Consider the following 27,834-nt stretch of genomic DNA (forward strand, 5'->3'; position numbering starts at 1 on the left):
ATGAACCGATTCGCAAGGTGCGAGTGAACATCAAATGAAAAAGATATAGGCTACGCTAAACAATACCATATATACATAAAATACAAGTAACGATATAATAAAACACATTAATATCTAAGCAAAATACTTTTGCATTATAAAGTATAATTAGACAGCCGCGGAAATTAACGTTAAATCGCGTTTACATTCAAAATGAGCCTACTTTATCCAAAGACTCAAGTGAACTGAATCACTTAAACTAACCGCTCGAACGAGTCGACTCGCTGTAATGATTCCCTGCGCCAGTGGGAACTGAGAGCGCAACAGTAGAAGAGTTTCTGCTCGGAGAGAGAGAGAGAGAGGAGGAGGAGGAGCCGAAGATGAACGAAAGCAAACTCTATAATCGCTTCTTGTTTCACTTCTTTATGTCCTCATGTCTCCTGCTGCCGATCCGAGGCTGACAATCTGCCATTATTGATCTTAATGTCGCTGCATGTCTGGGCCACCAGAACAGGTTTTACAACCTGATGAGTTTGTGCAAGCTTAGAAATAGACCAGAGTTTCATCTGGAACTGCACGAGTGATTGTAAATGCATAAATAAACAAACCTAATGTGTAAGTTAAAGAACAGAAGAGCTGCTGTAAAAGTTATAGCATGAATAAACTTGTCTCTTACACACATCGCTTTTAGTGTTTTATGAGACTCTCCATAGATCTATCTATCTATATGCTGATTTCCTCATGATGACCGATATTTTGTAAAAAAAAAAAAAAAAAAAAAATCATGTTTTTGCATCTTTGTGGGGACATTTGTTCTCCATAACATAATGACTACAGAGTAGTAACCAAAACAACAGGGACTTTTTGGAATTAAACAAACAAACAAAAACAGCCAAAGAGGGGTTTTTAGGATTGACTCAAAGGAGACCTATTATGATCCTTTCACAAGATGTAATACAAGTCTGTCTGTGAAGTTTCAGCTCAAATTAGCCCACAGATCATTTATTATATTTGGGTGTGAGCAAAAACACGCCGTTTGTGTGTGTGTCCCTTTAAATGCAAATGAGCTCCGCTTTCCAGAAGAGGGCGGAGCTTTAACAGCTCAACAACAACAAAGCTGGAGAATCTCACGCAGCCAAAATGAGGAAAGTGTTCAGCCTTACATTGTTCAAACCGGAGTCGACACTGATGGAGAGACTCAGGAAGAAGTTACAACTTTTAGACGTTTCTGAATGGTTAGTGGATAAATTGATGTAGTTGCTGTGGAGTTGATTCAACTCATCCACTAGCATGTGCCGTCATGTTCATCTTTTGTGTTGAATTGACCCTCGTTTGGTGTAAAATGACGGCATGACAACAACACTCGACTACAACAACTCTTCCTCTTCTCTAAAGCTGCCCAACATGGCCCCGCCCCCTTTGTTGAGTGTTCTCAGGGGCGGGGTTTATGTAAATTTTAGGTTTTGTGATGTCACAGGAAGAAGCTCGTTGTAGTCCCTACCAGCCGTTTGTTGTAGTTCTTAAACAGAGAATCCTGTAAAAGAAAATATCTCTCTTTGCATTGAACTTTGAGTGTCGTAACTTTCTAGATGTTGTTTAACAGCAACATTACACACTAACTAAAGTTAAAACAGTCATCATAATCAACCAGCCCTTTAAGGAAACACACACACATCTTATATTTTGGAGTATATGTAGCTCAAAGAAACATTTATAGAAAGCAAAAGGTTTTGCACTATAGCATATCTTTCCTCCAATAGAGTTATTATCATGGTGAAATCTCATTTATCATTTTTTGAATGTGTATGATGCAGAAAGCTCAGTTTAGAAACAAGGCCACAATGTTTTCCACAATATATGACAGTGACGTATTTTCCCTTCATTTCATGTGTCCTTCATCTGATCTTTTTTGATGTTGTTTTTTTTTTCTTTGAAAGTAACAAAAATATACAAAAACAAACAAAAACAATCAAAGATTAATATTGTCTCGCATGTTGTAAACTTGCTATGAATGACAGGAAATTTTCCCTTTCAGCATGTTTAGTCTGCAGTCGAGGCTCTGTGACGAGAGTTTCACTTTTAGTCTGCGGAATAATGTCTCACACACACACACACACACACACACACACACACACACACACACACACACACACACACACACACACTCACACACACACACACACACACACACATGTTTGTTTTTGTGAATTGTGGGGACTTTCCATAGACTTCAATGCATTTTACACTGAACAAACTGTACATTCTATCCCCCTACCCTGCCCCTACCCCTAAACCTAACCCTCACAGGAAACTGTGCAAACTTTTACTTTTTCACAAAAACTCATTCTATATGATTTATAAACCCATTTACATTGTGGGGACCGCTGGCTGGTCCCCACGATGTAGGTGAACTCAGGTTTATATTACATCATGGGGACATTTGGTCCCCACAATGTAATATAAACAAAAGCACACACACACACACACACACACACACACACACACACACACACTCGAGGCTGGAGCGGGCTCTCTGCACTGAAATATACTGCATGCACAATGAAAAATAGACAACTGAAAAGAAGAAATGTAAGAAGAAGTGTTAGGATGAAGAATTGGAGTTAATCTTGCCCTACATGTTCAATGACTGAGACAGAGTTGACTGATGAAAGTCAAGGACTCCTGACTCAAGTCTAGCAGCACAGAGTGTGTGTGTGTGTGTGTGTGTGTGTGTGTGTTCGTGTGTGTGTTCCTGATCCAGCTGTGTACAGATGGGAGTTGGCAGATAGAGAGAGTGTTAGTACAAAAACAGTCATGGACCTGCACCTGTTTCCAGTGTTTGACAGCATGAAAAACTCCCTCACTGATGCTTATATAAGGGAAAGGGCATTAGCTCACTGATTGGACTGTTTTAATTGGATGTTTATAGAGCTATTTCGTGCTATTTTGGTGGAAGTAAACAGATGTTTTCCCCTCCATATACACAACTACAGATTTTAAATACTGATGACACTGTTTTTGGTACCTAATTCACCTAATTCTGTCAGAGAAACGGGAACAATGAGAGAATTACATGTGATTGCATTTACAATTGCACTCATTTAAGTTCCCCTGGAGTAAAATAAACGCCTAGCAGGTTCAACGGTGAAAGAGTTTTATCAATAAATGCACGCCTGAATGTAAATCACAATCGCAATTCAAACGTCCATCCATTTTTCATGAGTTTTGACTGAATCACTTTGATTATTACAGGAACCTGGCTGTGATTTTTCTGAACACATGCATGAAGTCACAGGATAAGAGTCTATTAGCTGCGGTCTGACTGTCCGATTCAATCTCAGAGCAAGAACGGCCACAGTTTGTGCTTCTGTCATCAGATCCATCTCATGCTTTTCTTCTAATACGCAGCATTATTGTGTTAACTGTGTCTAATGCCACAGAAAGATCACATAAATATTGATCTTTTCATGCGGCTTGAGCACAGCCCATCCATCTTTTCTTCTTCTTCTTCTTCACCCTCTCCTCCTCTTGTGATATTTGTCAAAACTGACATTATTGATCCTAATATCTTCACTGTACAGGAAAGTCCATCTTTCTGCTCTCCGTCTCCTCTCGCAGAGTATCTGTTGACAAAGAAATACATTCTGTAGATTCAGTATACTGTATAAACAGTGTTTATTAACGAATCAATGACGAATCTTCTTTGGCACACATGGTTATGTAATGTGATGGATGAAGTATAGCCAGCCAGCCATTACTGCAAAACAAACCCCGCGGCTGAAACAAGATCCTTATCACCCTGTCTGGCTTTATACGTTATATTGCTATTTAATATTATTTGAAAATTGAAATGATTAGATTATATAAGCACAGCTGTGGAAGTATAGTTTGCATTTGACAAGTCAATGTTGTCACCAATCAGAAACATTCATTCCAGAGATCCATAAACAGACGTGTGTTGATATCCGAACATGTGGTTATTTTAGAACATGTAGCCTCTTACCTGATCTAACGAATGAAAACAAATAAATATGGAAATAAATGTTGTTTAGATAACTATAATGACATTCTTTATGGTATAGAGACCCCAGATCATAATATCTCACTGTTACATATTATGCTCATGTAACACACGTAAAAACGTCTTTGGTGTTGTCTGTGGCACAACATGTTGGCATCCAATATTTATTTCCAAAATGAGCTGGTAAACATATATTATAGGTAAATATAACCTACAGTAAAGCAAAGCTGCTGTGAGTGATATGAAAACAGATGAAAATGTGAGCTTGATGACTGTCTGACAGCAGATGAGAAAGCATGTAATAGCCAGAACCATGACTTTAATGGTGTACATTAAAGCTTTTTATTCCAAGCCGCGCAGGGTAAAATGCTGAGTCGCAGAGCTCGTGTCCTAATGGGCTTCAGTGTGGCCGTATCTCTCTCTCCTGGAGCCCAGAGAATTGATTTTCCCTACACCGCAACCTGCGTGAATATATTTTACTCCATCTTTTTATTAAGAATCTGCAGTCTACTGAGAAAACTGTCCACCGTAAGAGAGTTTATTTTATAGCTGACCCAAAATCTCCTCAAGAAAAAAAAAAAAAAAAAAGGAATTGAGGACACGGAGCAACACATTTTAAAGAAATCAAAAAACAAGTTTATTTCGTTAACAAATCATATTAATGCATGAGGTGACATAAAGTTACATGCATAACATCTAAATTTACTTAAAGCCTTCATGTATAATGCATTATAATATCGTCGTTACACTAATGATTTAAAACACATGACAAACAACCAAGATGTAATAGGAGTCTGAAAATATCATAATGCATTTTTTAACTTTGGTTGCAATTATTTATGAACAGACATAACGCAGCATTATAATGTACATTATGAACACTTTTATAATGCATTAAATAAACTAAAGTGATCCCTTAATACCTGTTAAGGGAGCCAAATTACCCTGAAAATGAAGTGTGCTTAATTGTACTGAATCTATTCTTGTAATGTGCTTTAAATAAAAAAACAAAAAGGAAAAGTGTATTGCAGATTGTACCATATTGTTTATTTTTATAAAATAATTGAATTTACTTGGTCATTAAAATTTGTTCATTTTAAAAATACATAATTTAATTAAATTAAATTATATCTTATATGAATAATGTCATATTTATATCATATAATAGTTTCATTATAAATATGGTAATTAACACCCAACATAATATTTAATATTGACCATGTAAATGAAAAAGTCCCAAATTTTACCCCAAATATTCTACATATTATCCAGTCTTTAAAAAAAAAAACTGCTGATTTAATTAATTTGAACAAATGGAAATAATTAACAATACATTTGTATTAAATATTACCATCTAGTCTATGATGTTAGACAGGCATTTTTCCATCTCTCAACCATTTGCTTGTTCACTCAGCTCCAACATTTCTGTAATATAAAGTGATGAGCAGAAATCTAAGGTGACTGTCTGTGTGAGACATTTATTTTCCAGGCCAAATAGGGTGTGATAATGCTTCTCTCTCTCTCTCTCTCTCTCTCTCTCTCTCACACACACACACACACACACACACACACACACAGAGGTTTGTTTTAGCGAATTGTGGGGTCATTCCATAGGCATAATGGTTTTTATACTGTACAAACCGTATCTTCTCTCCCCCTACACTGCCTCTACCCCTAAACCCATCACGGGAAACTGTGCACACCTTTACTTTCTCAAAAAAACTCATTCAGTGTGATTTATAAGCCTTTTGAGAAGTGGGGACATGGAGTAATGTCCTCATAATCACCTCTTCTTGTAATACCTATGTCAGACTCATGTCATTATACACATTTGTGTCCTGATGTCTCACACACACACACACACACACACACAGACATCCTTTCCGGTCTGAGATATTTGATATGACACTAATCCTGAAATGATTTGAAGTAGCCTATTCTAGCACTAACTTTACACTAAAGCTGCAAATCATTAATCTTTACAATAGTGTTTGTGATAAGACGTCTTCAGAAAGGGAATGTTTGCTTGTGGGAACATTTCTAAGCTGTTGTGTATCATACACACAAACGCATGTGTTTGGGTCAGAGGACGGACAGGAAATAGCACTGAAATTGACCGGTCTGTGGAGGGACGACCCAAACATGGATACAACTGCAGTCAGTTCAAGTCACGTTTTAACTCTCGGATAATAAAGACTTCTTACAGTATATTCACGTCACAAACTTTGCACTTTGGCCCAACAGTGTTTGCTTTTAGATACTGATTTATACCGCAGGATCCGGAAACACACTGAGCGCGGACAGTGGCGTGACATTCCTCTGTACACTTCGTTTATAAACCTCCTGCAGAAACTCTTTAAAAAATAGAAGAGATCATAAAACTGTGCTTTACTTTAGGATTGTCGTAACACCTTACCAGGTTACACTTTATTTGAAGGTGTCTTTGTTACACTGTCTAGTTACACATTTAAGTATTGAGTAATATTAAGCAACTACATGTATTTACTATAGGCTGAGGATTAGGGTTTGGTTTGGTTTAGGGTTAGTTGCATGTAATTATGCATAATTGATAGGTGTAACTATAGTAACTACATGTAACATGTGTAGCAATGACACTGTAAAATAAAGTACCCTTTACCATAAGGTTCAACATGCAATAACTAACAACGAACACTTTTTACTGCGTTTTTGTTAACACTTTACAAAAAGGTCCCATTAATGCATTAACTAACATTATCAATGAGCATTTTACAAACAAATTAATTTTTTTAGAGTATTTGTTAAGGAGTGAAATACAACTGTTAATTTTTTTTTTTTTTTTTTTAGCTCAAATCCATTAAAAACTTTGATTTTAATAATGTAGTAGGCTAAATGTTGAAGCTGACATTAAGATTAATAACCGTTTCAGAAGCATTTTTCATTGTTAGTTCATGTTAATAGACTATTAAGTGGAACTTTATGGTAAAGTGTTGCGACACCGGTGGCCGTTAATTGAACTGCAGCAGCAACTTCCTGCTCGTGCTCGCGTGACGTACAAGAGACTGAAAGTGATTCAAAGCCCTGCAAACTCACGGTGAATTTCTTTTAAGTTCTTCGCTTAGAGGTAAAAATAAGTTGAAATGCCTTTGCAGTGATATACTGTTATTAGTGAACATCCCGACGCGTTCACACGTGCTGCGCGCGCTTTCCTCTCAATATCAAATAAACACAACAAAAATGCTCGCGTGAGAAACTGCAGTTAAAGCATCTGATCATAGCGATGTGAATCTGTTTGCATCAGCTCATGTCAACAGATGAGGTAAGTGAAATTACACTGTTATGATAGTTTGATTATTATATTTCAGACTGTAGAATAATATAGATCTGGCTTTGTGAGACTGAATTAATCTCGTTTGACACATTGACATTACAGTACAGAATGTCTCTCGGCACTTGTAAGCATTATAGGACGTCGCGGAAGGTCTCATTCATTACAAGCTGTTCATACATTGGCAAGCGATTAAAGCTGGAGTCCGTAGGTTTCCCTCTTTGTCGCCATCTCTGTTTCAAACCTGTAATTGCAGTTATATGCAGCATTATTATTGTTACTTGCGTTGTGCACCGGCTCAGCGCGGATGAATCTAATGTTTGCTGTCAGTCATGCACCGGTGTGGATACTGTTTAAATGTTTAAGAAATGGTCTAAATGTTTTCATTTTCGGAAAATGTCATCTGAACAAGTAGCATGTCTGCAACTTTTGTTCTGACCAACTGAGGAAAAAAAAAAACTCAATAAATCGAGCTGCCAATGGTGATTAAATCTAACGATCACTTCGCTCTGATCATGTCAAACCGTGCACATTATTATTATTGTTATACTTTGTTCTCAAGTTGTTATTGTTAACAACATCAGCATTGCGTGACTATGTGTATTAGTGTTACCTGTAGATTTCTGTAGCCACTCTTTTGCTTTTGACTGTGTTTACATGCACCAATTTTTGTCAGTACGAATGAATTGAATCCGATTGCAGATCTGTTTACATGTACTCTAAACATTGTAATCTGATTCAAATATCCATTTATATGTGTTTTATATACACTTTTGCGCACATGCTCTTGCGTGTGACATCAAATCAATCACACTTGCGGAGACAATCATGGACGCGACACCAACAGAGCTCATTGTTTGCCCTGCTGGCATACACATTCATAAATCTAAATCTTGCTGCGGTTTTTGCAGTGTTCTGCGGTTGGCTCGTAAAAAGCGCGGTATTACGAAATTGCGGTTATCACGACAGCCCTATATTTAGGTGCATGTAAGAGTGGCCACTGATCGTTTGAATCCTTTCTGGATTACAATCCGCCATCAAAATGATTAGTTTAATTATTGCAGCTGCTGTCAGAAAAGACTATAAATGATCCTCACATGATAGAGCCTACTAGCTGGGACTCCTTCTTTACGTAAACCGACGTGACGTAATGACACAAAGATGAACAGCGACATGCTCAAAAATCTCGCAGAAACACAATAGTACCACCGTATTAGAAAACACTATTACAAACTTACAGTTGTGAATCAGGCTACGGTAAGGAGATAGTTTTGAACACTGGCTGGTTATGAACTTGCTCAAATTTGGATCATTTTTAACCCAAAAATGTTATGAATTGCAGCTTTAATAAGTGAAAATTCTTGCATATAGCCCTTAAAGGGGCCCAAAAAAATACAAATTAATTAATTACGTACAGGTTGTTTCACACCCTTTGTTCATCTTCAGAACACAAATGAAAATATTTATGATGAAATCTGAAGCACAGAGAACACCTTTTGAGCGCCAAAACAAATAAAAAATAATAACTTTATTATCCTGCGTCAGCATCACACGCATGTTGTTCAACAGCTTCGGCCAATAATGAGTCGGCGCTCTGACGTAGAGCCTGGAAGCTCTGCACTGTTTCTCTGTTTCTACAACGTAAACAGTATGAGACAGCTAAAAAAAGAAATTGATGAATGAAGTCGTTATTTTTATTTAGTTTTTTGCGCACAAAAAGTATTCTCGTCTCTTCATAACATTAAGGTTGAAGCACTGCAGTCACATGACTGTTTTAACGATGTCTTTAGTACCTTTCTGGACCTTGAAAGTGTTGACTATGTTGCTGTCTATGGATGAGTCTCTCGAATTTCATCAAAAATATCTTAATTTGTGTTGGGTCTTACGGGTGTGGAACGACATGAGGGAGAGTAATTAATGACTGATGAATTTTTGTTGAACAGAGCAAAGCAACAGGCAGCTGGAGATGTTGTATTCTCATTCACAATGATGGTTTCTGCACTCAGCGTCCTCTGACAGATCTCTGTAAATCAAACTCTTACCGATGGTGTCTATTCAGTGGCTCAGACAGGCTAAATACCATTTTACAGTCTGCAAGCAGGAGGGCAGATATTGAACCACTTAACTTGAGTCTAATTTATGAGGTGAAAAGTTTGCAGCGACTCGGGCCTTTGAGGACACAGACATCAGATTTATAATGAGACTTGCACTAGGTGTGGATTTACTGCAGAATCGTTACATCATCTTCACAGCTACGTCACAGTCGCGGCTGCTGTACTGATTCTGTACGGCAACCCCAGAGTGTTTTTCCACTTTCTCTAATCAGCGCACTTTCCCTTTACCCTGTATCTGTCCTGGTATCAGCAGAGCGCTTTCTTCTTGAAGAAACTGATTAATAATGATCCAGTCCAGTTGTGCAACACCAATATAATAGTTCTCACCGTGCACAGATTATATCTCTTTATAGAGAGAAAGAAAATCACAGGACAAAAGAACAGAGTGATACTTAAGGCCGAATACTTTCAGCAACACTCATCTTAAAATATACAATTTATTTTGCTCACACTTCCACACTGATGTAGTGACGTATTTCTAGGAGAATCATGAATCATTCCTTCTTTGTATTTTGGTATTGATAGCTATAGTGGGTAATAATAACAATAAGCACACTGTACTCATTATTGCTTTCAGACAAAAGTCTGCTGATGACAGGCGTTTACAATCACAATTCCCTGTGGAAAGACTTCCATCTTGTGGCCATTTATGTAAAAGCGTTTTGAGGACACCTGTTAAATATACTTTCTTAAGCTAGATTGACTGTGAAAATAGTGTCTGTTTCTAAAACCAACTCAGTGATCTTTACCCTTGGGACAGATTCTTGAAAGTGTGAAATGTGAAACATGCAGTTATGAAGATGAAAAATGAACTGAAAAGCTTTGTTTTTATTGTTTATTGTTGTATCTCAAGATTTACTTTCAGAATGGTTTGCCAAAAACTTAAGAATCAAAGAAAAACCCCTCAAATTAATATAATGCATTGCAGGTGTCTATATATCCATATGGTGACAGAGCTTTTTCTAAAATATGTTTGTATTGTGTCCCAAAACTCCCAGCATAGAGCAGTGTGGTTTAAGAAAATTAAATGTATTTGCTTTCATTGCAGTATAAGCAGTGACCTCGATTGGTTATAATGTATTAGATTAAAATCAATGATTTGCTTGAGTGAATATCAGGATGAAGACATGCATGATTTTAACGTTATTCTCTGAGAATGCAGCCACAGAAATGCTCCTGTTCACATACCCTGTGAAAACAAAGGAGATTTATATAAACTTCAGCCTTTATATTGAACAAAGATTATGCAATGCAGCATTTTCAGAGGTGTATTTTCAGTACATTGTAGGAATATAAAGAACAAGAGATGTTCATTTCAACATTCAAGGAATGTTCTGTAGTAAAAGCACAAAAAAAATAGGCATCAGCCAACATTAATCAGACTCTTGTTGCAGTTTTTGAACTCTGAAATGGGAAATTCAGAATTTCATGAATGTCTCATTTGGTCATCAAAATCCTGAAACTGGTGAGACAGTTGCTTTTGGATGAAACAGATCTCATGCACTGCTGTTTGCACTTTGTTGTGAATTTAGAAGTCACTCACAGGATTTTGGACTGACTGCAAGTTCTTCTACTGTATGGTGGATAAGGATGTGCTCCAGTTCTAAAAGAGAGAGTGTATTTAGACAGCTCTTTACTTTCCACATAATTCTCACTGGATTCCAACACGGTATCATTCATTCTGCAATATTGCGTCTGCTGATGAGAAAGTAACTTACATTTATGAATCCAAAAAGATTCACGGCAACATCTCCATCGATTATTAATTTTAACACTTTTTCCAGAGGTATATGGTGCCTGAACATGCACTGCTCCTTGCCATTCACGTACACCTGATGATCCAAAGCAACACAACTCGTGTGAGGACAAGTTCCTAGAGTTCTTTTACGGATGTGCAGTGACTCAAACAAAACATATACCTGATATCCTTCGGATTTGATGACGAAGAACATCTCAAAAGCTTCTCCCTTTTTTAAGGGGTCTTTAGAGCCAAAAAATTTACTATGCAACTCATGATACGAAATCTTGAAACTTACTGTAAACCTGCATAGAAGATGAGAAATGTTAAATTAATTAAATCCAGGTAATGACTCACCTCAGTAACTAACTAGGGATTCTCAACTCTGGTCTTTGAGAACCACTTTCCTGCAGAGTTTAGCTCCAATCCTAAACAAACACACCTGAACAAGCTAATCAAAGTTACAGGCAAGTGGGTGTAATCAGAGTTGGAGGTAAACTCTGCAGGAAAGTGGACCTTGTTACCTAAACCTGATTCAAGTGCATATGGTCTATTCCTGACTGAACTCTAGTATTGCACTCATTTTATACTTGGTTGCATTACACAAGGACAAAGGAATAATTCCTTACCTGTCAAAATTAGTGGAAATAACTCCTTGCAAGTAGAAGGCCGTGTCTACTCTCAGTCTTCCAGAAATTGGGCCCACACAAGGCATTTTCTGCAGTAAGCACAAGAAAATGGACATTATCCTTTATTTATTAGATTCTCCAGTGGCAGGTTTTTGAACTCACTGAAATGAGACATTTAGAATTTCATTGATGTTTAAAGTGATCATCATAATCCTGAAACTGGTGAGACAGTTGCTCTTGGATGAAACAGTTCTCATGCACTGCTGTTCATTAAGTGTTTGCACTTTGTTGTGCATTCAGAAGTCACTGGAAAGGATCGGTCACTCACAGGGTTTTGGACTGGATGCAAGATCTCTGCCTGTACGGTGAAACATTCCCCATCCGGACTAGTGATTGTTGACTTGACTTTAGTAACAAATGAGGATGTGCTCCAGTTCTAAAAGAGAGAGTGTGTTTAGACAGCTCTTTACTTTCCACATAATTCTCACTGGATTCCAACACGGTATCATTCATTCTGCAATATTGCGTCTGCTGATGGAAAAAGTAACTTACTTGTATGAAGCCAAAATGATCCACGGCAACATCTCCATTGATATTTAACGTTGACACTTTTTCCAGAGGTATACGGTGCTTGAACATGTAAAGCTCCTTGCTATTCACGTACACCTGATGATCCAAAGCAACACAACTCGTGTGAGGACAAGTTCCTAGAGTTCTTTTACGGATGTGCAGTGACTCATACAAAACACATACCTGATATCCTTCGGATTTGATGACGATGAACATCTCAAAAGCTTGTCCCTTTTTAAAGGGGTTATCAGAGACACTTTCCTCGCCCTCCCATTCTCCGTTCCTGGAGCTGTTCATGCCCACATTTGAGCCCATTCGGGAGGCAAAGTGGAAAGCAATATCATGCTTGTCAGTAGGCCCAGTCTTAAAATTTATTCTAAACCTGCATAGAAGATGAGAAATGTTAAATTAATCAAATCCAGGTAATGACTCACCTCAGTAACTAACTAGGGATTCTCAACTCTGGTCCTCGAGAACCACTTTCCTGCAGAGTTTAGCTCCAATCCTAAACAAACACACCTGAACAAGCTAATCAAAGTTACAGGCAAGTGGGTGTAATCAGAGTTGGAGGTAAACTCTGCAGGAAAGTGGACCTTGTTACCTAAACCTGATTCAAGTGCATATGGTCTATTCCTGACTGAACTCTAGTATTGCACTCATTTTATACTTGATTGCATTACACAAGGACAAAGGAATAATTCCTTACTTGTCAGCATTAGTGGGAACAACTCCCTGCAAGTACAAGGCCATGTCTTCTCTCAGTCCTCCTGAAATTGGGCCCACATAAGGAATTTTCTGTAGTAAAGCAGAAGAAAACAGGCATCAGCCTATACTAACCAAATTCTTGTTGGAGTTTTTGAACTCACTGAAATAGTAAAAAAGTATTCTGTATGTTATGTTAAAGTTTACAATGTAGAAAGGCTAATATAAGTCAGGAATACAGGAAAGGCTGAGGGATCACTCACAAAGTCGGAGTTGGTCTGGAAGCTTGACTGTAACGATGACGGGAGCGCAAAACTCATGTTGTCGGTCACTCAGAAGGATGATGGGCTGATGCACAGGTGGATTCTAGATTCAGAATGAGCGTTGCAGGTGGTGGTTCTGGGTTTATACTCTCAGTAGATGGGAGTGGTTCAGCCTTCAGGGCGCTTTTAGGTAAAAGGTATTTAAAAATTGACAATGGGTTAATTTTAGCTTGGCAACCCAAAGGCAAAATTTCAAGCATGACAGGTTGGATCATTTGCATTTTCAAACCAGTTTGCCTAAAACCACATTGTGCATCAGTGTTGAAAGATTAAAAGCATTTTACAGTTTTACATCTGAGGTGACTTTTCCAGTACTTTGCATTTTGTTGTCTTAAAACATAATCTCTGCATAAAAAATAATACTTATAAACATTGCTGGATTACTTACAAATTGTAGTCCATTACGGAATACAGTAAAAGTTGTAGTTTGTAACATAACCTATTACATTGCACATTTTAGGTAATATAATCTGACTACATTTGGATTAATATTGAAATGACTCGTTTCTACCATAAATTGTTACGTCCCCTTTTGTCTAGGCGAGGCTGGAGGGTAACATATAGAAATAAAAAAAAATAAAAATATTAACGAATCACTATGGAAGAACAAGGCCAAAGATGAGAGAGAGTTTGTTCTGTCGCCACTCCCAGAACTCACACAAACACAGAATATCTCTTTCAAGGTTTTATTCAAAATAAAGTATCTTATAACCATTAAGAAGTCAGGCAAAACAATAAAGAACAGAACTCAAAAAAGTAATGATAAATGACGAGACGCTTCTAGCTTCGGGAGGGGGTTAAAGCCAAAATAGCAAACAAAAGGAGTAAGCCAACTGGAGTAAGGCAGTCTAAATAACCTATCAAACAAAAACATCAGATAAACAACAAAATCTCTTACCTGACTAATTTACTAACCAAAAACAGGGAAAACAGGGGTTAGTAAAAACAAAAGGCACCCACCTCCCTACTGCGTCTGCAAACAACGATAATGGGGCAATTCAGTTACACACTGCCACAACAGCAGGTACAACAGGTTTTTCTTAAAGGGATAGTTCACCCAAAAATGAAAATGTGATGTTTATCTGCTTACCCCCAGAGCATCCAAGATGTAGTTGACTTTGTTTCTTCAGCAGAACACAAATGATTAATTTTAAACTCCAACCATTGCCGTCTGTCAGTCAAATAATGCGATTGAATATTTATAAGGGTCAAATAAACATGCACAGACACTTTCAAATTAAACCCTGCGGCTCGTGACGACACATTGATGTTCTAAGACACGAAACGATCGGTTTGTGCGAGAAACCGAACAGTTTTTATATCATTTTTTACCTTTAAAACACCACTATGTCCAACGGCATTCAGCATCCAGTGTGTGAGGTCTGAATGCGCTCTGACAACGGCAGTGATGTCTTGCACTCATTGAAGCAAAGCGCGAGACATCACTGCCGTCATCAGAGCGTGTTTTCTGACCTCACACACCGGATGCTCAGGGCAGTTGGACATAGTGGTGTTTTAGAGGTAAAAAATGATATAAATACTGTTCGGTTTCTCGCACAAACCAATCATTTCGTGTCTTAGGACATCAATGTGTCGTCACGAGCCGCAGGGTTTAATTTGGATTTGTCTATGCAAGTTTTATTACTCTTATAGTAGAAGTTCCCATTCACTAGCATTATTTGACTGACAGACGGCAACGGTTGGAGTTAAAAATCATCATTTGTGTTCTACTGAAGAAACCAAGTCACCTACGTCTTAGATGTGCTGGGGGTAAGCAGATAAACATCACATTTTTAATTTTGGGTGAACTTTCCCTTTAATAATGATCCAGTCTAGTTGTGCAACACCGATATAATAATTCTCACAGTGCACAGATTACACTGCGTTCCAAATTATTATGCAAGAGACAAATCAGTAAAATTTCAGTACAATAAACATTCAGATAATAGTTTTTCTAAGAAAATGTTTGTTTGTTTATTTATCCATGTCTTTTTAGATAACTGGTTTCAATCTCAGACAAAATAATTTGCCAGATCTATGGAAACCCTACTTAGAGGTTGTTCCACATTATTAAGCAAGTCACAGTTCTCATGCAATATGGGGAGGAAGAAAGATCTTTCTGAAGATGAAAAGCACGAAATGGTGCAATGTTGTGCAAAAGGCATGAAAACAACTAATATTGTGTGAAACTGAATGGAGATTATCAAATTATCATAAGATTTGTGAGTGATTCAGAGCACAGCAGAACTCGGTCAGATAAAGGTTTATTAATGAAAGTTCCTGTCAAAAAAATTAATTGTATTAAAAGAGCATTTATAAAAAGCCAGTGTTGAGCAGCAAACAGGTATTGAAAATAGTGTCTGTTTCTAAAACCAACTCGGTGATCTTTACCCTTGGGACAGATTCTTGAGAATCAAATGTGAAACATGCAGTTACGAAGATGAAAAATGAACTGAAAAGCTTTGTTTTTATTGTTGTATCTCAAGATTTACTTTCAGAATGGTTTGCCAAAAACTTAAGAATCAAAGAAAAACCCCTCAAATTAATATAATGCATTACAGGTGTCTATATATCCATATGGTGACAGAGCTTTTTCTAAAATATGTTTGTATTGTGTCCCAAAACTCCCAGCATAGAGCAGTGTGGTTTAAGAAAATTAAATGTATTTGCTTTCATTGCAGTATAAGCAGTGACCTCGATTGGTTATAATGTATTAGATTAAAATCAATGATTTGCTTGAGTGAATATCAGGATGAAGACATGCATGATTTTAACGTTATTCTCTGAGAATGCAGCCACAGAAATGCTCCTGTTCACATACCCTGTGAAAACAAAGGAGATTTATATAAACTTCAGCCTTTATATTGAACAAAGATTATGCAATGCAGCATTTTCAGAGGTGTATTTTCAGTACATTGTAGGAATATAAAGAACAAGAGGGCTGATTTCACTCACCATGACAAAACCAAGGTAGCTGATGGAGACCGTCCCATTAATGTTGACTGTATTAACTTTTTCCAAAGGGACGCGGTGCTTGTACATGCTGTGTTGTTGGCCCTTTATTTGTACCTGACACACCAAAACCAGGCTTTAAGTTTTAAGTAGTATTTTAATAAATATTAGCTTGATGTAATGACAAATCAATTAAAAAGCTCATCAAAAACAAATTCTTAGCTTTCTTTTAGGGTGCTGTGAGAATCTCAAAACACCTACCTGATATCCTTCAGATTTGATGATGATGAACATCTCAAAATCTTCTCCATTTTTAAAGGGGTTATCAGAGACAATTTGCTCAGTTCCCCATTTTCCATTTGTAAAGCTGTTCAGGATCACATTCGAACCCATTCGAGGGTTAAAATGGAAAGCAATGCCATCCTTGTCAGTAGGCCCAGTCTTGAAATTGATTGAAAACCTGCATGAAAGTTGAGCCACGTTAAATTATCTGAATCCAAATGAGTCATCTCATCAACCTATTGAGATTGCAGAGATAAGTCCACATTGTAAGAACTACTACAGATCACATAATTATCTTGCATGTTTGGTGCAGTATCAATATAATATTGTGATCATGGGCGGCAAGAGTTGGGGGCAAGAATTTTTTATTTACGGACGATATGTGAATCAGTGTCCATCATTTTGCGAGCAACTGGTGATAAAGAAAAAAGCCACGTTGCAACATTGAAAATATTTCCATTTTAAACCATGAAGGCGAGCCAGTAGATATATCACACAAACAATGTGCAAACTTTGCGTGAGAGTTACGCGGGTGAAGAAGTCTCAAACTCCAGTTAATTATTCACTACAGAAACTGAAACTGAACCTTTGGCATCTGACGCTGCATTAACGGCGCATTTTCTCTTAGAGACGATGCAAGATTAATCAAATTTATTTTCTTCATATTTCTATTGTTTTTTATTTTTTTGTGAATCGAGAAGTATTATCCAGCAGTACATATCCAAAAATATATCCAAATTAGGCTTTTAAAGTATCGACTGCTTGATATTTGCTACACAACTTTTAAATTCAACTCCACATTCCACAAACATGCAACTCTTACCATTATCCTGGCCTGGGCGGGACTAACAGAAACTGACCAATCAAACTTTTCATTTTGACAAGTGTTTGAAATGCACCAATAGGGAGAGGGGAAACTATGAAACCGCCTGTAATTGACCATGGGAAAACTGCATTTAATCATTCTTTTAAAGAGAGTTTAAAAAAATCTGCAGCCCGTCCGTCATTTTGACAGATTATGTAGTTTGTATGTAAGCTTGTTGTAATTCCCACTCCTGTCCAGTAGGTGGGGAGCGCGCTCCAGTGTGGCAGCAGAGCGCGAGTTCAGTGTCCAGAATAAAATGAAAACGATGCGCTTGATTACACACGGACGAGCACCCAGTTTAAGTCAACTGTATAATGGTAAAGTTACTTATGCATGCTTACTTAAGTTTTTTTATTTTTCTTGCTGACTGTAAGTTTATGGCTTTTCTGAGGTATAATGTTAGGTGACATTATTGGCAACACTGACTGAACTGATGTGATACAGATTTCGGTAAGCTACTGTATCAACATTTTTTTTTTTTTTTTTCATTCATGTTTATTTCGTTCTGTACAGTAGTAAAGAGAAAAGATGATCGCATTCACTCACAATCCGTGACAAGAGTTCAAAATGAAAACTGAAAGTGACGCAGCCTGTCTTTGATCAACTTTCTCTTCATAGTATAAATAAATGCAAGCCTATGCCTATTTGCTTGTCCTGTAAGTTCGTGAATAAAATGTCTTATCATTAAAATATAAAAATTAAAATGACGGGTAATATAAAGAATATGAATCTGACGTCACGCCGCATTGAGTTCTGGGTTACTTCTTTGTTTATCCGCCATCTTGACAGGATCGCGCAGCCTTTCTGTTGAGTTTAGTGCAGTATTTGTTTTCTGTCATGATTGTGAAAAATGTCGCCATTGTATGTCATTAATGCTGCATCGATAATTGTGATAGTAACTCAGATCATCGTTCTGAGAGAAAACAAGACAGTGAAAAACGTTTTTTCGCCTTTTCTACGTGTAAAAACACCAAGGGAAGCAGGTCGAGGAGATGATGAGAAGACGCCGGATGGCAAATCTATTATTAATGGCACTGATTAAACCCACTGCTTATCACTCAATAAAAGAATGGCATTGCTAAGTGGTTTTGAACATTTTGATTTCGTTTGGTTTAATAATTAACATTACCTTTGCAAGTCTGACTCTCACTGCGCTCGTGAATTAGCAACTTGACGGGGACATTCAAATGCTTAACAAGAAAAACACTTCATGTGACAAACAAACAATTCCGTACATAAAGCATACTGCGTGGAGATACGCAAATGAGCCCAAAATATGAACGCAACACGTTTATATCTTAAACGGTTTCCTCTCGTGTCCTCTCAAGAAAATGCTTAATTAATGCACTTAGCCTGATACTAAAGAGACCGAATTCTATTTACAAATGAAGCACATGCAGAAAAACGGATGAGACCAAAATAAAAACTTTCAGTATCACTTAAAATGCAAGCATTTTATACATTTTCTTCATAACGGTTTTATAAAGGTAGGAAATTGCTTAGTGTGGTTGTCATTTGTTAAAATAAATATAAAAATACAGTGTGTTCGTGTCCGTCTGTCCGCTGGATTTGACCCATAATCTCTGATTCTCCTCATCTGTGATCATGGAAAGGAATATTTACAACGACAAGTTGTAGGCCTCTGCAATATGCTCGTTTAAGCATCATTTAAACGTTTCCAACAAATAAATGAATCGACTTTCTCAGTGTGTTGATCACATAGATTTATTTGGATATTCATACGATGGCTGAAGCAGCGGTGAGCATCCAGCGTGTGATACGGTAAACAGATCAACATTGTAAACGAAATTCTACAAAACTTCAGTGAAAAAAATAAATAAATGAAATGATCATGCTATGCGATAAAATAGCTTCTATTCCCTGCAAACGATACCATAAAAAATGTTAACGTTCCACTTAATGGCAGAAACAAAACAAAAGGTAAGCAAGAATCTGTATTAATTTCAGTACGAGTAATAGAGGTGCCGCCCCGGCATGCAACGAGGCGTGACGTCGGTTCGTATTCTCTATTTGCTTATCCTGTAAGTTCGTGAATAAAATGTCTTATCATTAAAATATAAAAATTAAAATGACGGGTAATTGGTTATGATGGATTTTTTGTCCATCAAAATGACGGCGAAACGTAAGTCTAACGCAATAATATATATATATATATATATATATATATATATAACAAGCCCCGCCCCCCTTTCGGACCCCACCACCGCAACACCGGTGTAGCAGCCGATTCTGTTCCCTTTGGAATGTGTGTTCCGCCTGCTGACAGCGCATGCGTTATGAAACACCACTGGATGAACGGAAAGCAAAGAGGGACAAAAATATTGGCGCTACATTTAAATGTCTTGCACTGTAGCATAATAAAATGATTCTGATAGTCCGGTTTTATTTCTGTTAAATGGTTTAATGAATTAAATTTGATTTAACTTATTCATAGTTTATGTATTAAGCATGAATTTAGTTTATTATGCCTGAATTTAGTCAGTTGAATTGTGCCTGTTACACAAATTAGCTTATGTCCATGCTGATATCCAAACTTGATGCCTTATATTACTGCCTTTTTATTTTTTAGCATTATTATTATTATTATTGCAAAAATACAGAGATGATATACTACAAAATGTATTAACAATGTTCACTGTTTCCAAAGTACACATGATCAAATTTGAGTTCCTCAAATTATTGTCACAAGGGAAACGGATATTGTTACATTTTGTTCTTTATATGAAAATAAATAATAAATAAATATGGATAAAACTATATGTTGTCATTATTGCCTTCTTTAATATTTTCCACATGCAAGATGCAAGGGCGCAATATAACATTCTTAACAAAATTAATACAATTTCAAAGGGCACTAATGAAATCAATCAATCAATCAATCACCTCACCCTCTTCAGAGTGGCGTTTCATGTCATGTGGCGTGTTGGCTTTGAAGGTGTGATATAGCATTATATAAAAATGTTAAATGTTCATTAAAATGGTACAATACTTTAAAGTTAATTTGTCTTATTACTTCAGGTTGCAGAACACATTCTGCAAAATTCTACAATTGACTTCTCCAGTGAGCCACAAGACATAACACGGCTAAGAATGGAGATTGCTTTAATGCTGCAATGGCTTTAAACTCATGAATGCCACTGATTTGCATCACCTTCATTAGTGGTGTACTGTACTTCATAGATGACCTAAGTGAACTGTGCCACTTTTGTGGAGAGACAGAAACATTTGAAGACTCTGATGAAGAGACGGAAACATTAAAAGACACTGGAGAGGCAGAAACATTTGACTCAGGTAATTTGGGTAAGAGCATTTATGGTTTGTAGCATACATCAAGTAATAATGAATGGACCATTGCTTTAAAACGGTTTATTGTTACTCTTATTTTTACTGATTGCCTGTGATTACTGCAGGTGGTGGTTCCACTTAAAATGTGTGGGCAATCCATCCACAGAGAATTAATACAAATGTGTTTTATGCAATAAATGACTCAATTATGAAGCCTTTGTTTTTGGAGTTTGAGTTTTATTTTCCCCTTAATTTTTACTTTGGGTGAACTCTTATACCTCTTTGCCACCGTCACAGCCCTAGTGTAAAGTACTTGAGTAAATGTAATGAGTTACTGTACTTAAGTATCTTTTTGGCAACTTTGTAGTTGTACTGAGTATCAAAGATATTGGCATCTTTTATTCTCTACTTGACTACATTTTTGAGCAAGTAAATGTAGTTTTTACTCCACTACATTTATGATGAGTAATGCAATTACATATTACATTTTTCATGACACCAGCAGTTTGTTTCTGACATAAAGAAGTGATATCGCTATCTAAGGGCATTGAAGGTACTATTTCTCGTGCGTTTTGCCTTTACTCACCCAAAACCTGTCGACAAGGATACTTTACGTGATTGTGAGGGCATTAGCAGGTAGTTTCTGATCGCAGGTGTTTGATTTATTAGATGAGGAAATGACTGCAGCTGGTGATGAGGCTCAATCCAGCACATACAGTAGACTTTGACTAATTTCGCTTAACATTGTTTTATTTATCCGCTATATTGACAAGACCATTTGGATATTGGTATATTTATGGCCTTTCTGTGTGTGCACTTGAGCTGTAGATGTTTAAAAGGTTGTTGTGTCGACCTTGATTTATTGCAACATTGGGGTGTTCAGTTTTATTTTGATTTTAGAAAATAAACTTGATTTCTCATCTTACAAATCAATTGTTTGTTATTTTCACTGGCATGTTTCTCAGAACGCATCTCTGAGCCAACATTCAGCATGAGTAAAATACTTAAGTACTGTTAAAATCAGATACTCAAGTCGTATTGGAATTGCTTACTTGTAACTTGTAGTGGAGTCATTTTTGATGTAAGGTATCAGTACTTTTGCTCAAGAATGGTTTTCAGGTACTCTTTTCACCTCTTTTGGCAATACAACCCTTTTTCAGTGCATATCTGAGGATTGGAACGGTCACTTACCGTTTAGAATTAGTAGGAACTACTCCCTGCACATATAAGGCCATGCCTTCTCTCATTCCCTCTGGAATTTGGCCCACATAAGGAAGAGTCTACAGTAAACACAAGAAAATAGGCATCAGGAATCAAATTTTGGGGTAGGGTTTGAATTCGTTAAAATGGAAATTTGAAATACATTGTTGTTTAAAGTGGTTATTACAATCTTAAAACTACTCAAGACAATTGCACTTGGGTAAAACAGTTCGTATTGCGTTGCTGTTTCATTAAAGGGCTGTTTCATTAAAGTTCAACCAAAAATGATATTTCTGTTATTAATTACTCACCCGCGTGTCGTTCTACACCCTCATAAGAACTTTGTTCATATTCGGAACACAAACTAAGATATTTTTGTTGAAATTCAACAGGTATTTTTTTTCATCCTGAGAAATTTTATTTATTCATTTATTTATTTATTTATTTATTTTTACCTTTCTGGACCTTGAATGTGGTGATTACGTTGTTTTTTTATGGAGGATAAAAAAAACCCTCTCGGATTTCATCAAAAATATCTTAACTTGTGTTCTGAAGATGAACAAGGGTATTACGGTTGTGGAACAACATGAGGGTGAGTAGTTAAATGAAAGAAATTTCATTTTTGGGTGAACTAACCCTTTAAAGTGATATTTCAACCTAGAATGGAAATTTTGTCATCATTTACTCGCCTACATGTCATTCCAAACCTGTATGATTTTCTTTAGAAAGATATAGATATACTTAATGTACATATATGTCTGTATGTATGCATGTGTCTATACTGTATATATGTATATGTATGTATGTGTGTATATGGATATATATGTATGTGTATATCAGTGGCGTGCAGTGGTGTTCTGAAATGAGGAGGCACATGTGGCGACCAGGGCGGGCGAGAGCCGTGAGGGAACGGCGCGAGGCCGGTGACGCAAGTGATAACAAGCATCACCTGGGAGGCGCACCGGCCTTGAGTCTCTCACGGAGGAGCTCCGGGAGCATAAAAGGAGGAGCGACGACCGTGGAGGACGAGAGAGGACCAGGCCTGGACTTTATTTTATGTTTTATTATGTTTGTGTGGCCGGCAGACGTCCGCGAGGGTCTGCCGGCATTACTTTCGTTTTGTTCTATGTTTATTTTGAATTAAAAGTTACGTTGAATGTTCGCCGGTTCCCGCCTCCTTCTTCCCACATTTACGAACTGTGTTACAGCACATTTTTTATTTAACGTTATTTATGAATCAATGTAAATTTGTGCATTACTCTTAACGTTGACACATCTTCTTTGTTAAATGAACATTATTTTACATTACATCAAAAAAGAAACCAAAGACAATACTATTTTGTAATTTTACATTAACAATGTATTGTAATAAATGTTCTATTTATCAAAACCAAGTCAATCTCATCAAGTTAGTGTATTAAGCATTTCTACATTCATTCCAAAATAATAACTAAAAGCAATAATAATTTAAACAATATATTTTATTTGTGTATTGTTTTTCTTTTTTATAGTCAACAAGGCTATTTTGGATCATCAGTCATGATCCCTAAACACATCTGTCACAGACACGAAGATGTATTTTTGTACCAAACTGATTGCACTAAAATTAAAAACCGCAGTTATCAAGCTTTCAGTTCATTTCAAGTTTGATTTTGACGTGACATAAAGCAGTGATATCTAACTGGGTGATCTGTTTAATTACTTTTCAACTAGTCTTCCCATTGATGGCAGAATTTTTTCAGTCAAACTGACGCGCGGAACGTGCACGTCAACAAGAGGCGGGATTTATCGCACAAACCAATCATATCCAATCATAACCAATTATATCCAATCATAGCACGATGGAGACATTGCCTCCTCTCATGTGACTTTCCCCCATTCATTCTCATTTACCCCCCACAAAACCCACCGCACGCCAGGGGTATGATGATTTTATATGGATTATTTTTGGAAAAGAGGAAGGTTATGATAGGACCACAAGGCTGTAAACCAAGAATGGACTGGACAATATTTGATGCCCGACTAAAAAAACACACCTTACGATTATATCTGATGGTCATTTTTAAAATGGTTACACCCAAGCGCAGGCAGAGACACGACCAGGTCATGCGCTAATGATCCGGAAGGTCCGGCCAATGTGTTTTGATGTGCCCTTTCAAATAATCTTGAAATGGGAATGTGCATGTTCATATTTCACTGTAATGTGCATTGACTAAACCAGTCAGCAGCCATTTAAAATCTTCCCCCTTCCATTTTTTCCCTTTTCTCTTCCATTCTTCTGTCTGTCCCCATCTCTCTCCTTCTCTGTATGGGTTTGTATGTGTGTGTGTATATATATATTATATATATATTTATATATATAGTGCAGAGATATAGGTGTATATGTATATATGTTCATCTATATTGTTGTTTTTTTATGTTGTTTATTTGTTTGTTGGCACTGGTTTTCTCGCATATTATGCATTTTCTTATTGTTTGTCGTGAACTAGCTTATATGTCTGATACTTATTTTTTCAATATCTATATCTGTCCATGTTTGTTTTGTGTTTATTTGCATGTCTTTATGTACTTGTTTGATAAAAAAAAAGAAAGAACGATATAGATATGATGAAGAAATACTGAAGAATGTTTCAGCTGTTTTTTCCGAAAACTTGAAGGAAGTGGTGTTGAAAAAAGTTCCTTAGAAGAGAGAGTCCTATGGCTTTGAAATTGCATGAGGGTGAGAAATTGACATAATTTCTGGCTGGACTATTAAGTGTTTGCAGTTTGTTGTGCATTCAGAAGTCACTGGAAAGCATCGGTCACTCACAGGGTTTTGGACTGGCTGCAGGACCTCCGACTGTACAATGGAACGTTCCCCACGTGATCTGCCCAGACTAGTGATTGTTGACTTGACTTTAGTAACAAATGAGGATGTGCTCCAGTTCTAAAAGAGAGAGTATATTTAGAAAGCTCTTTACTTTCCACATAATTCTCACTGGATTCCAACACGGTATCATTCATTCTGCAATATTGAGTCTGCTGATAAAAATGTAACTCACTTGTATGAAGCCAGAAAGGTTCACGGCAACATCTCCAATGATATTTAATGCTGACACTTTTTCCAGAGGTATACGGTGCTTGAACGTGTACTGCTCCTTGCCATTCACGTATACCTGATGATCCAAAGCAACACAACTCGTGTGAGGACAAGTTCCTAGAGTTCTTTTGCGGATGTGCAGTGACTCAAACAAAACATATACCTGATATCCTTCGGATTTGATGACGATGAACATCTCAAAAGCTTGTCCCTTTTTAAAGGACATTTCAGAGAAACTTTCCTCAGCTCCCCATTTTTTGTTCCTGAAACTGTTCATGACCACCTTTGAGCCCATTTGAGGGTTGAAGTGGAAAGCAATGTCATCGTCCACGGACTGCCCAGTCTTGACATTTATTGTAAACCTGCATAAAAAGTTCAAATATGATAAGCACTCCAACAGTAAATTGTTTTTGTCCAATTTCCAAAATTACAACAAAACAATTCCTTACTTGTCAGCATTAGTGGGAACAACTCCTTGCAAGTACAAGGCCATGCCTTCTCTCAGTCCTCCAGAAATTGGGCCCACATAAGGAAGGATCTGCAGTAAGCACAAGAAAATGGACATTATCCTATATTTATTAGATTCTCCATTGGCAGGTTTTTGAATTCACTGAAATGAGACTTCACGAGTTCACATATCCATATAATTAAATGGAGTAAAGTTTTGCGTATTTGGCATGCTGTCCGGGGGGAGGGCACCAAGCTCGGAATTTTGGCCCGAACCCAGAGTACTCCCCCCAGTGTGGTAAAAGTAGATAGAACAATAAGTGAGGAGATGGGGTGGAGGAGGGATGCTGATAAACTCTCAGATGAACAGAAGTCAGTCTGCTGAATTTATACCTTTGACATTGGTTGAGTTGATTAACTGAATGCTCTCCACCTGTGCTAATTAGGTTAATTATCTGAACTTGCTCCTCCCGAATTTTGTTAATAAAACATCATTTCACGAGTTCACATATCCATATAATTAAATGGAGTAAAGTTTTGCGTATTTGGCGTGCTGTCCGGGGAGAGGGCTCCGAGCTCGGAATTTTGGCCCGAACCCAGAGTACTCCCCCCAAAAAGCAAAAGAGCAAAAAGGACAGCCGCCAGACTAAAGACCCCCAAAAGACGCCGAGAATTGGCGGACTGGCATTTCAAGAAGCCTGGTCACTTGACCAGGAGAGCCCATGTTGCCACTGACAGGAGTGCATCTCTGTACCAGGCGGATGGGCCCTACTAGCCGACAAACGATGGGTAGCTGAAATTTGGAACGACCAATCAGGAGGGCTTGTGACATCTGATGGGAGACCAAGGCTCCAGGAGACCAATGCTCATTGTATCAGATGCGTAAAGCCCTACCGGCCGATAAATGAGGAGCAGTATGAGTTAAACCGTCTGAGCGGGGGGGTCCGTGCTGCCAGGTAGACGGCAGAGGGCCCTGGTTACGTCTGACAGGAGACCAATGCTCAGTGTCAAACGGGTGAGCCCTACCAACCGAAAGACGAGAGGGCGACGTGGTTTAAGAATGACCAGCCAACAGGGGCCCACTCAGCCTCTGCCGGGAGCGGCCCCCGGCAACAGGTGAGTGGGTTCCATTGGCTGATGGCGGGATGAAAGAAATTGGAATGCCTGGCCAGGAGAACTCTCGCAGCATCCGATGGGAGACCAAGGCTCCAGGAGACCAATGCTCATGTCATCGGATGGGTAAACCTCGCTAGCACACAGGTGGAAAGTAAAGAGCAGAGGCTTGACCAGGAGGTTCTCGCGGCGTCCGACGGGAGACCAAGGCTCCAGGAGACCAATGCTCCAGGAGACCAATGCTCAAGGCCTCGGACGGGTAAGCCTCACTGGACAAGGAAAGCAGCACGGACCAGGAGGCTCTCGCAGCATCAGATGGGAGACCAAGGCTCATGACATCAGACGGGTAAGCCTCGCTGGGAGACGAGCAGAAAGTGAAGCACAGAAGAACGACCGGGAGGCTCTCGCGGCATCCGACAGGAGACCAAGGCTCCAGAAAAGCAATGACAGAGAAGGATAGCATGATGGAAGCTGACAGGGAGGGCTCTCGCTGCATCCGACGGGAGATCAAGACTCACTGTGTCGGACGGGTATGCCTCACTGGATGGAAAAAGTTAAAAAGATGATTGGGAGGGCTCTCGCTGCATCCAACAGGAGATCAATACTTGTGGCATCGGATGGGTAAGCCTCGCCGGACAAAGAAGGAAAAAGATGGAAACTGACCAGGAGGGCTCTCGCTGCATCCGACGGGAGATCAAGACTCACTGTGTCAGATGGGTAAGCCTCACTGGACAGAAAAAGTTAAAAAGATGATTGGGAGGGCTCTCGCTGCATCTGACGGGAGATGAATTCTCATGGCATAGGACAGATAAGGCTCGTCGGACAAAGGAGAAATTATGGAAAATGACCGTGAGGGCTCTCGCAGCATCCGACGGGAGATCAAGACTCACTGTGTCGGATGGGTAAGCCTCGTCAGCGGTGGAGAGAAAGTTTTTTTTTTTTTTTTTTTTTTGACTATAGAATTGGGCTCCTATGGGAGTGGAGGGCACATTGTTGCAGCTGCAGTGGAAAGATCAGCCAGACAAACTGAGCTCCTGCGAGAGCATGGAGATAACGTTGCTGCGCCGTGAAGGCAAGGTTTGCCAGGGAAGGAGCTCCTGCGGGAGCGGCAATGTAAGAACAGAGTGGGGTCCTGCGGAATCAGGTGAGAAGACGCTGCTGCACCGAGACCATTTTAGTGGATTGATGGTGTTAATTGAGGTGGATA

The 27,834-nt window shown here is 38.2% G+C and overlaps 1 protein-coding gene and 1 long non-coding RNA gene across 2 annotated transcripts; both read right to left on the reverse strand.

Moving 5' to 3' along the window:
* Nucleotides 1-10,963: 10,963 nt before the first annotated feature.
* Nucleotides 10,964-11,467, reverse strand: LOC137023016 (uncharacterized). The gene is made up of 3 exons (XR_010895460.1): nucleotides 11,341-11,467; nucleotides 11,140-11,253; nucleotides 10,964-11,024 (listed from the first exon to the last, which is right to left on the reverse strand). It is a non-coding gene; the product is annotated as an uncharacterized lncRNA (long non-coding RNA).
* Nucleotides 11,468-16,196: 4,729 nt separating this feature from the next.
* Nucleotides 16,197-27,090, reverse strand: lgals4 (galectin 4). The gene is made up of 9 exons (XM_067390734.1): nucleotides 26,773-27,090; nucleotides 25,517-25,605; nucleotides 25,231-25,429; nucleotides 25,030-25,143; nucleotides 24,798-24,914; nucleotides 21,980-22,068; nucleotides 16,597-16,795; nucleotides 16,339-16,452; nucleotides 16,197-16,205 (listed from the first exon to the last, which is right to left on the reverse strand). The coding sequence occupies exons 1-9, from the start codon at nucleotides 27,088-27,090 to the stop codon at nucleotides 16,197-16,199; spliced, it is 1,248 nt and encodes a 415-aa protein (XP_067246835.1).
* Between the last annotated feature and the right edge of the window lie 744 nt (nucleotides 27,091-27,834).

This window comes from Chanodichthys erythropterus, chromosome 7, assembly GCF_024489055.1.
Source record: "Chanodichthys erythropterus isolate Z2021 chromosome 7, ASM2448905v1, whole genome shotgun sequence".
Classification (NCBI taxonomy): domain Eukaryota; kingdom Metazoa; phylum Chordata; class Actinopteri; order Cypriniformes; family Xenocyprididae; genus Chanodichthys; species Chanodichthys erythropterus.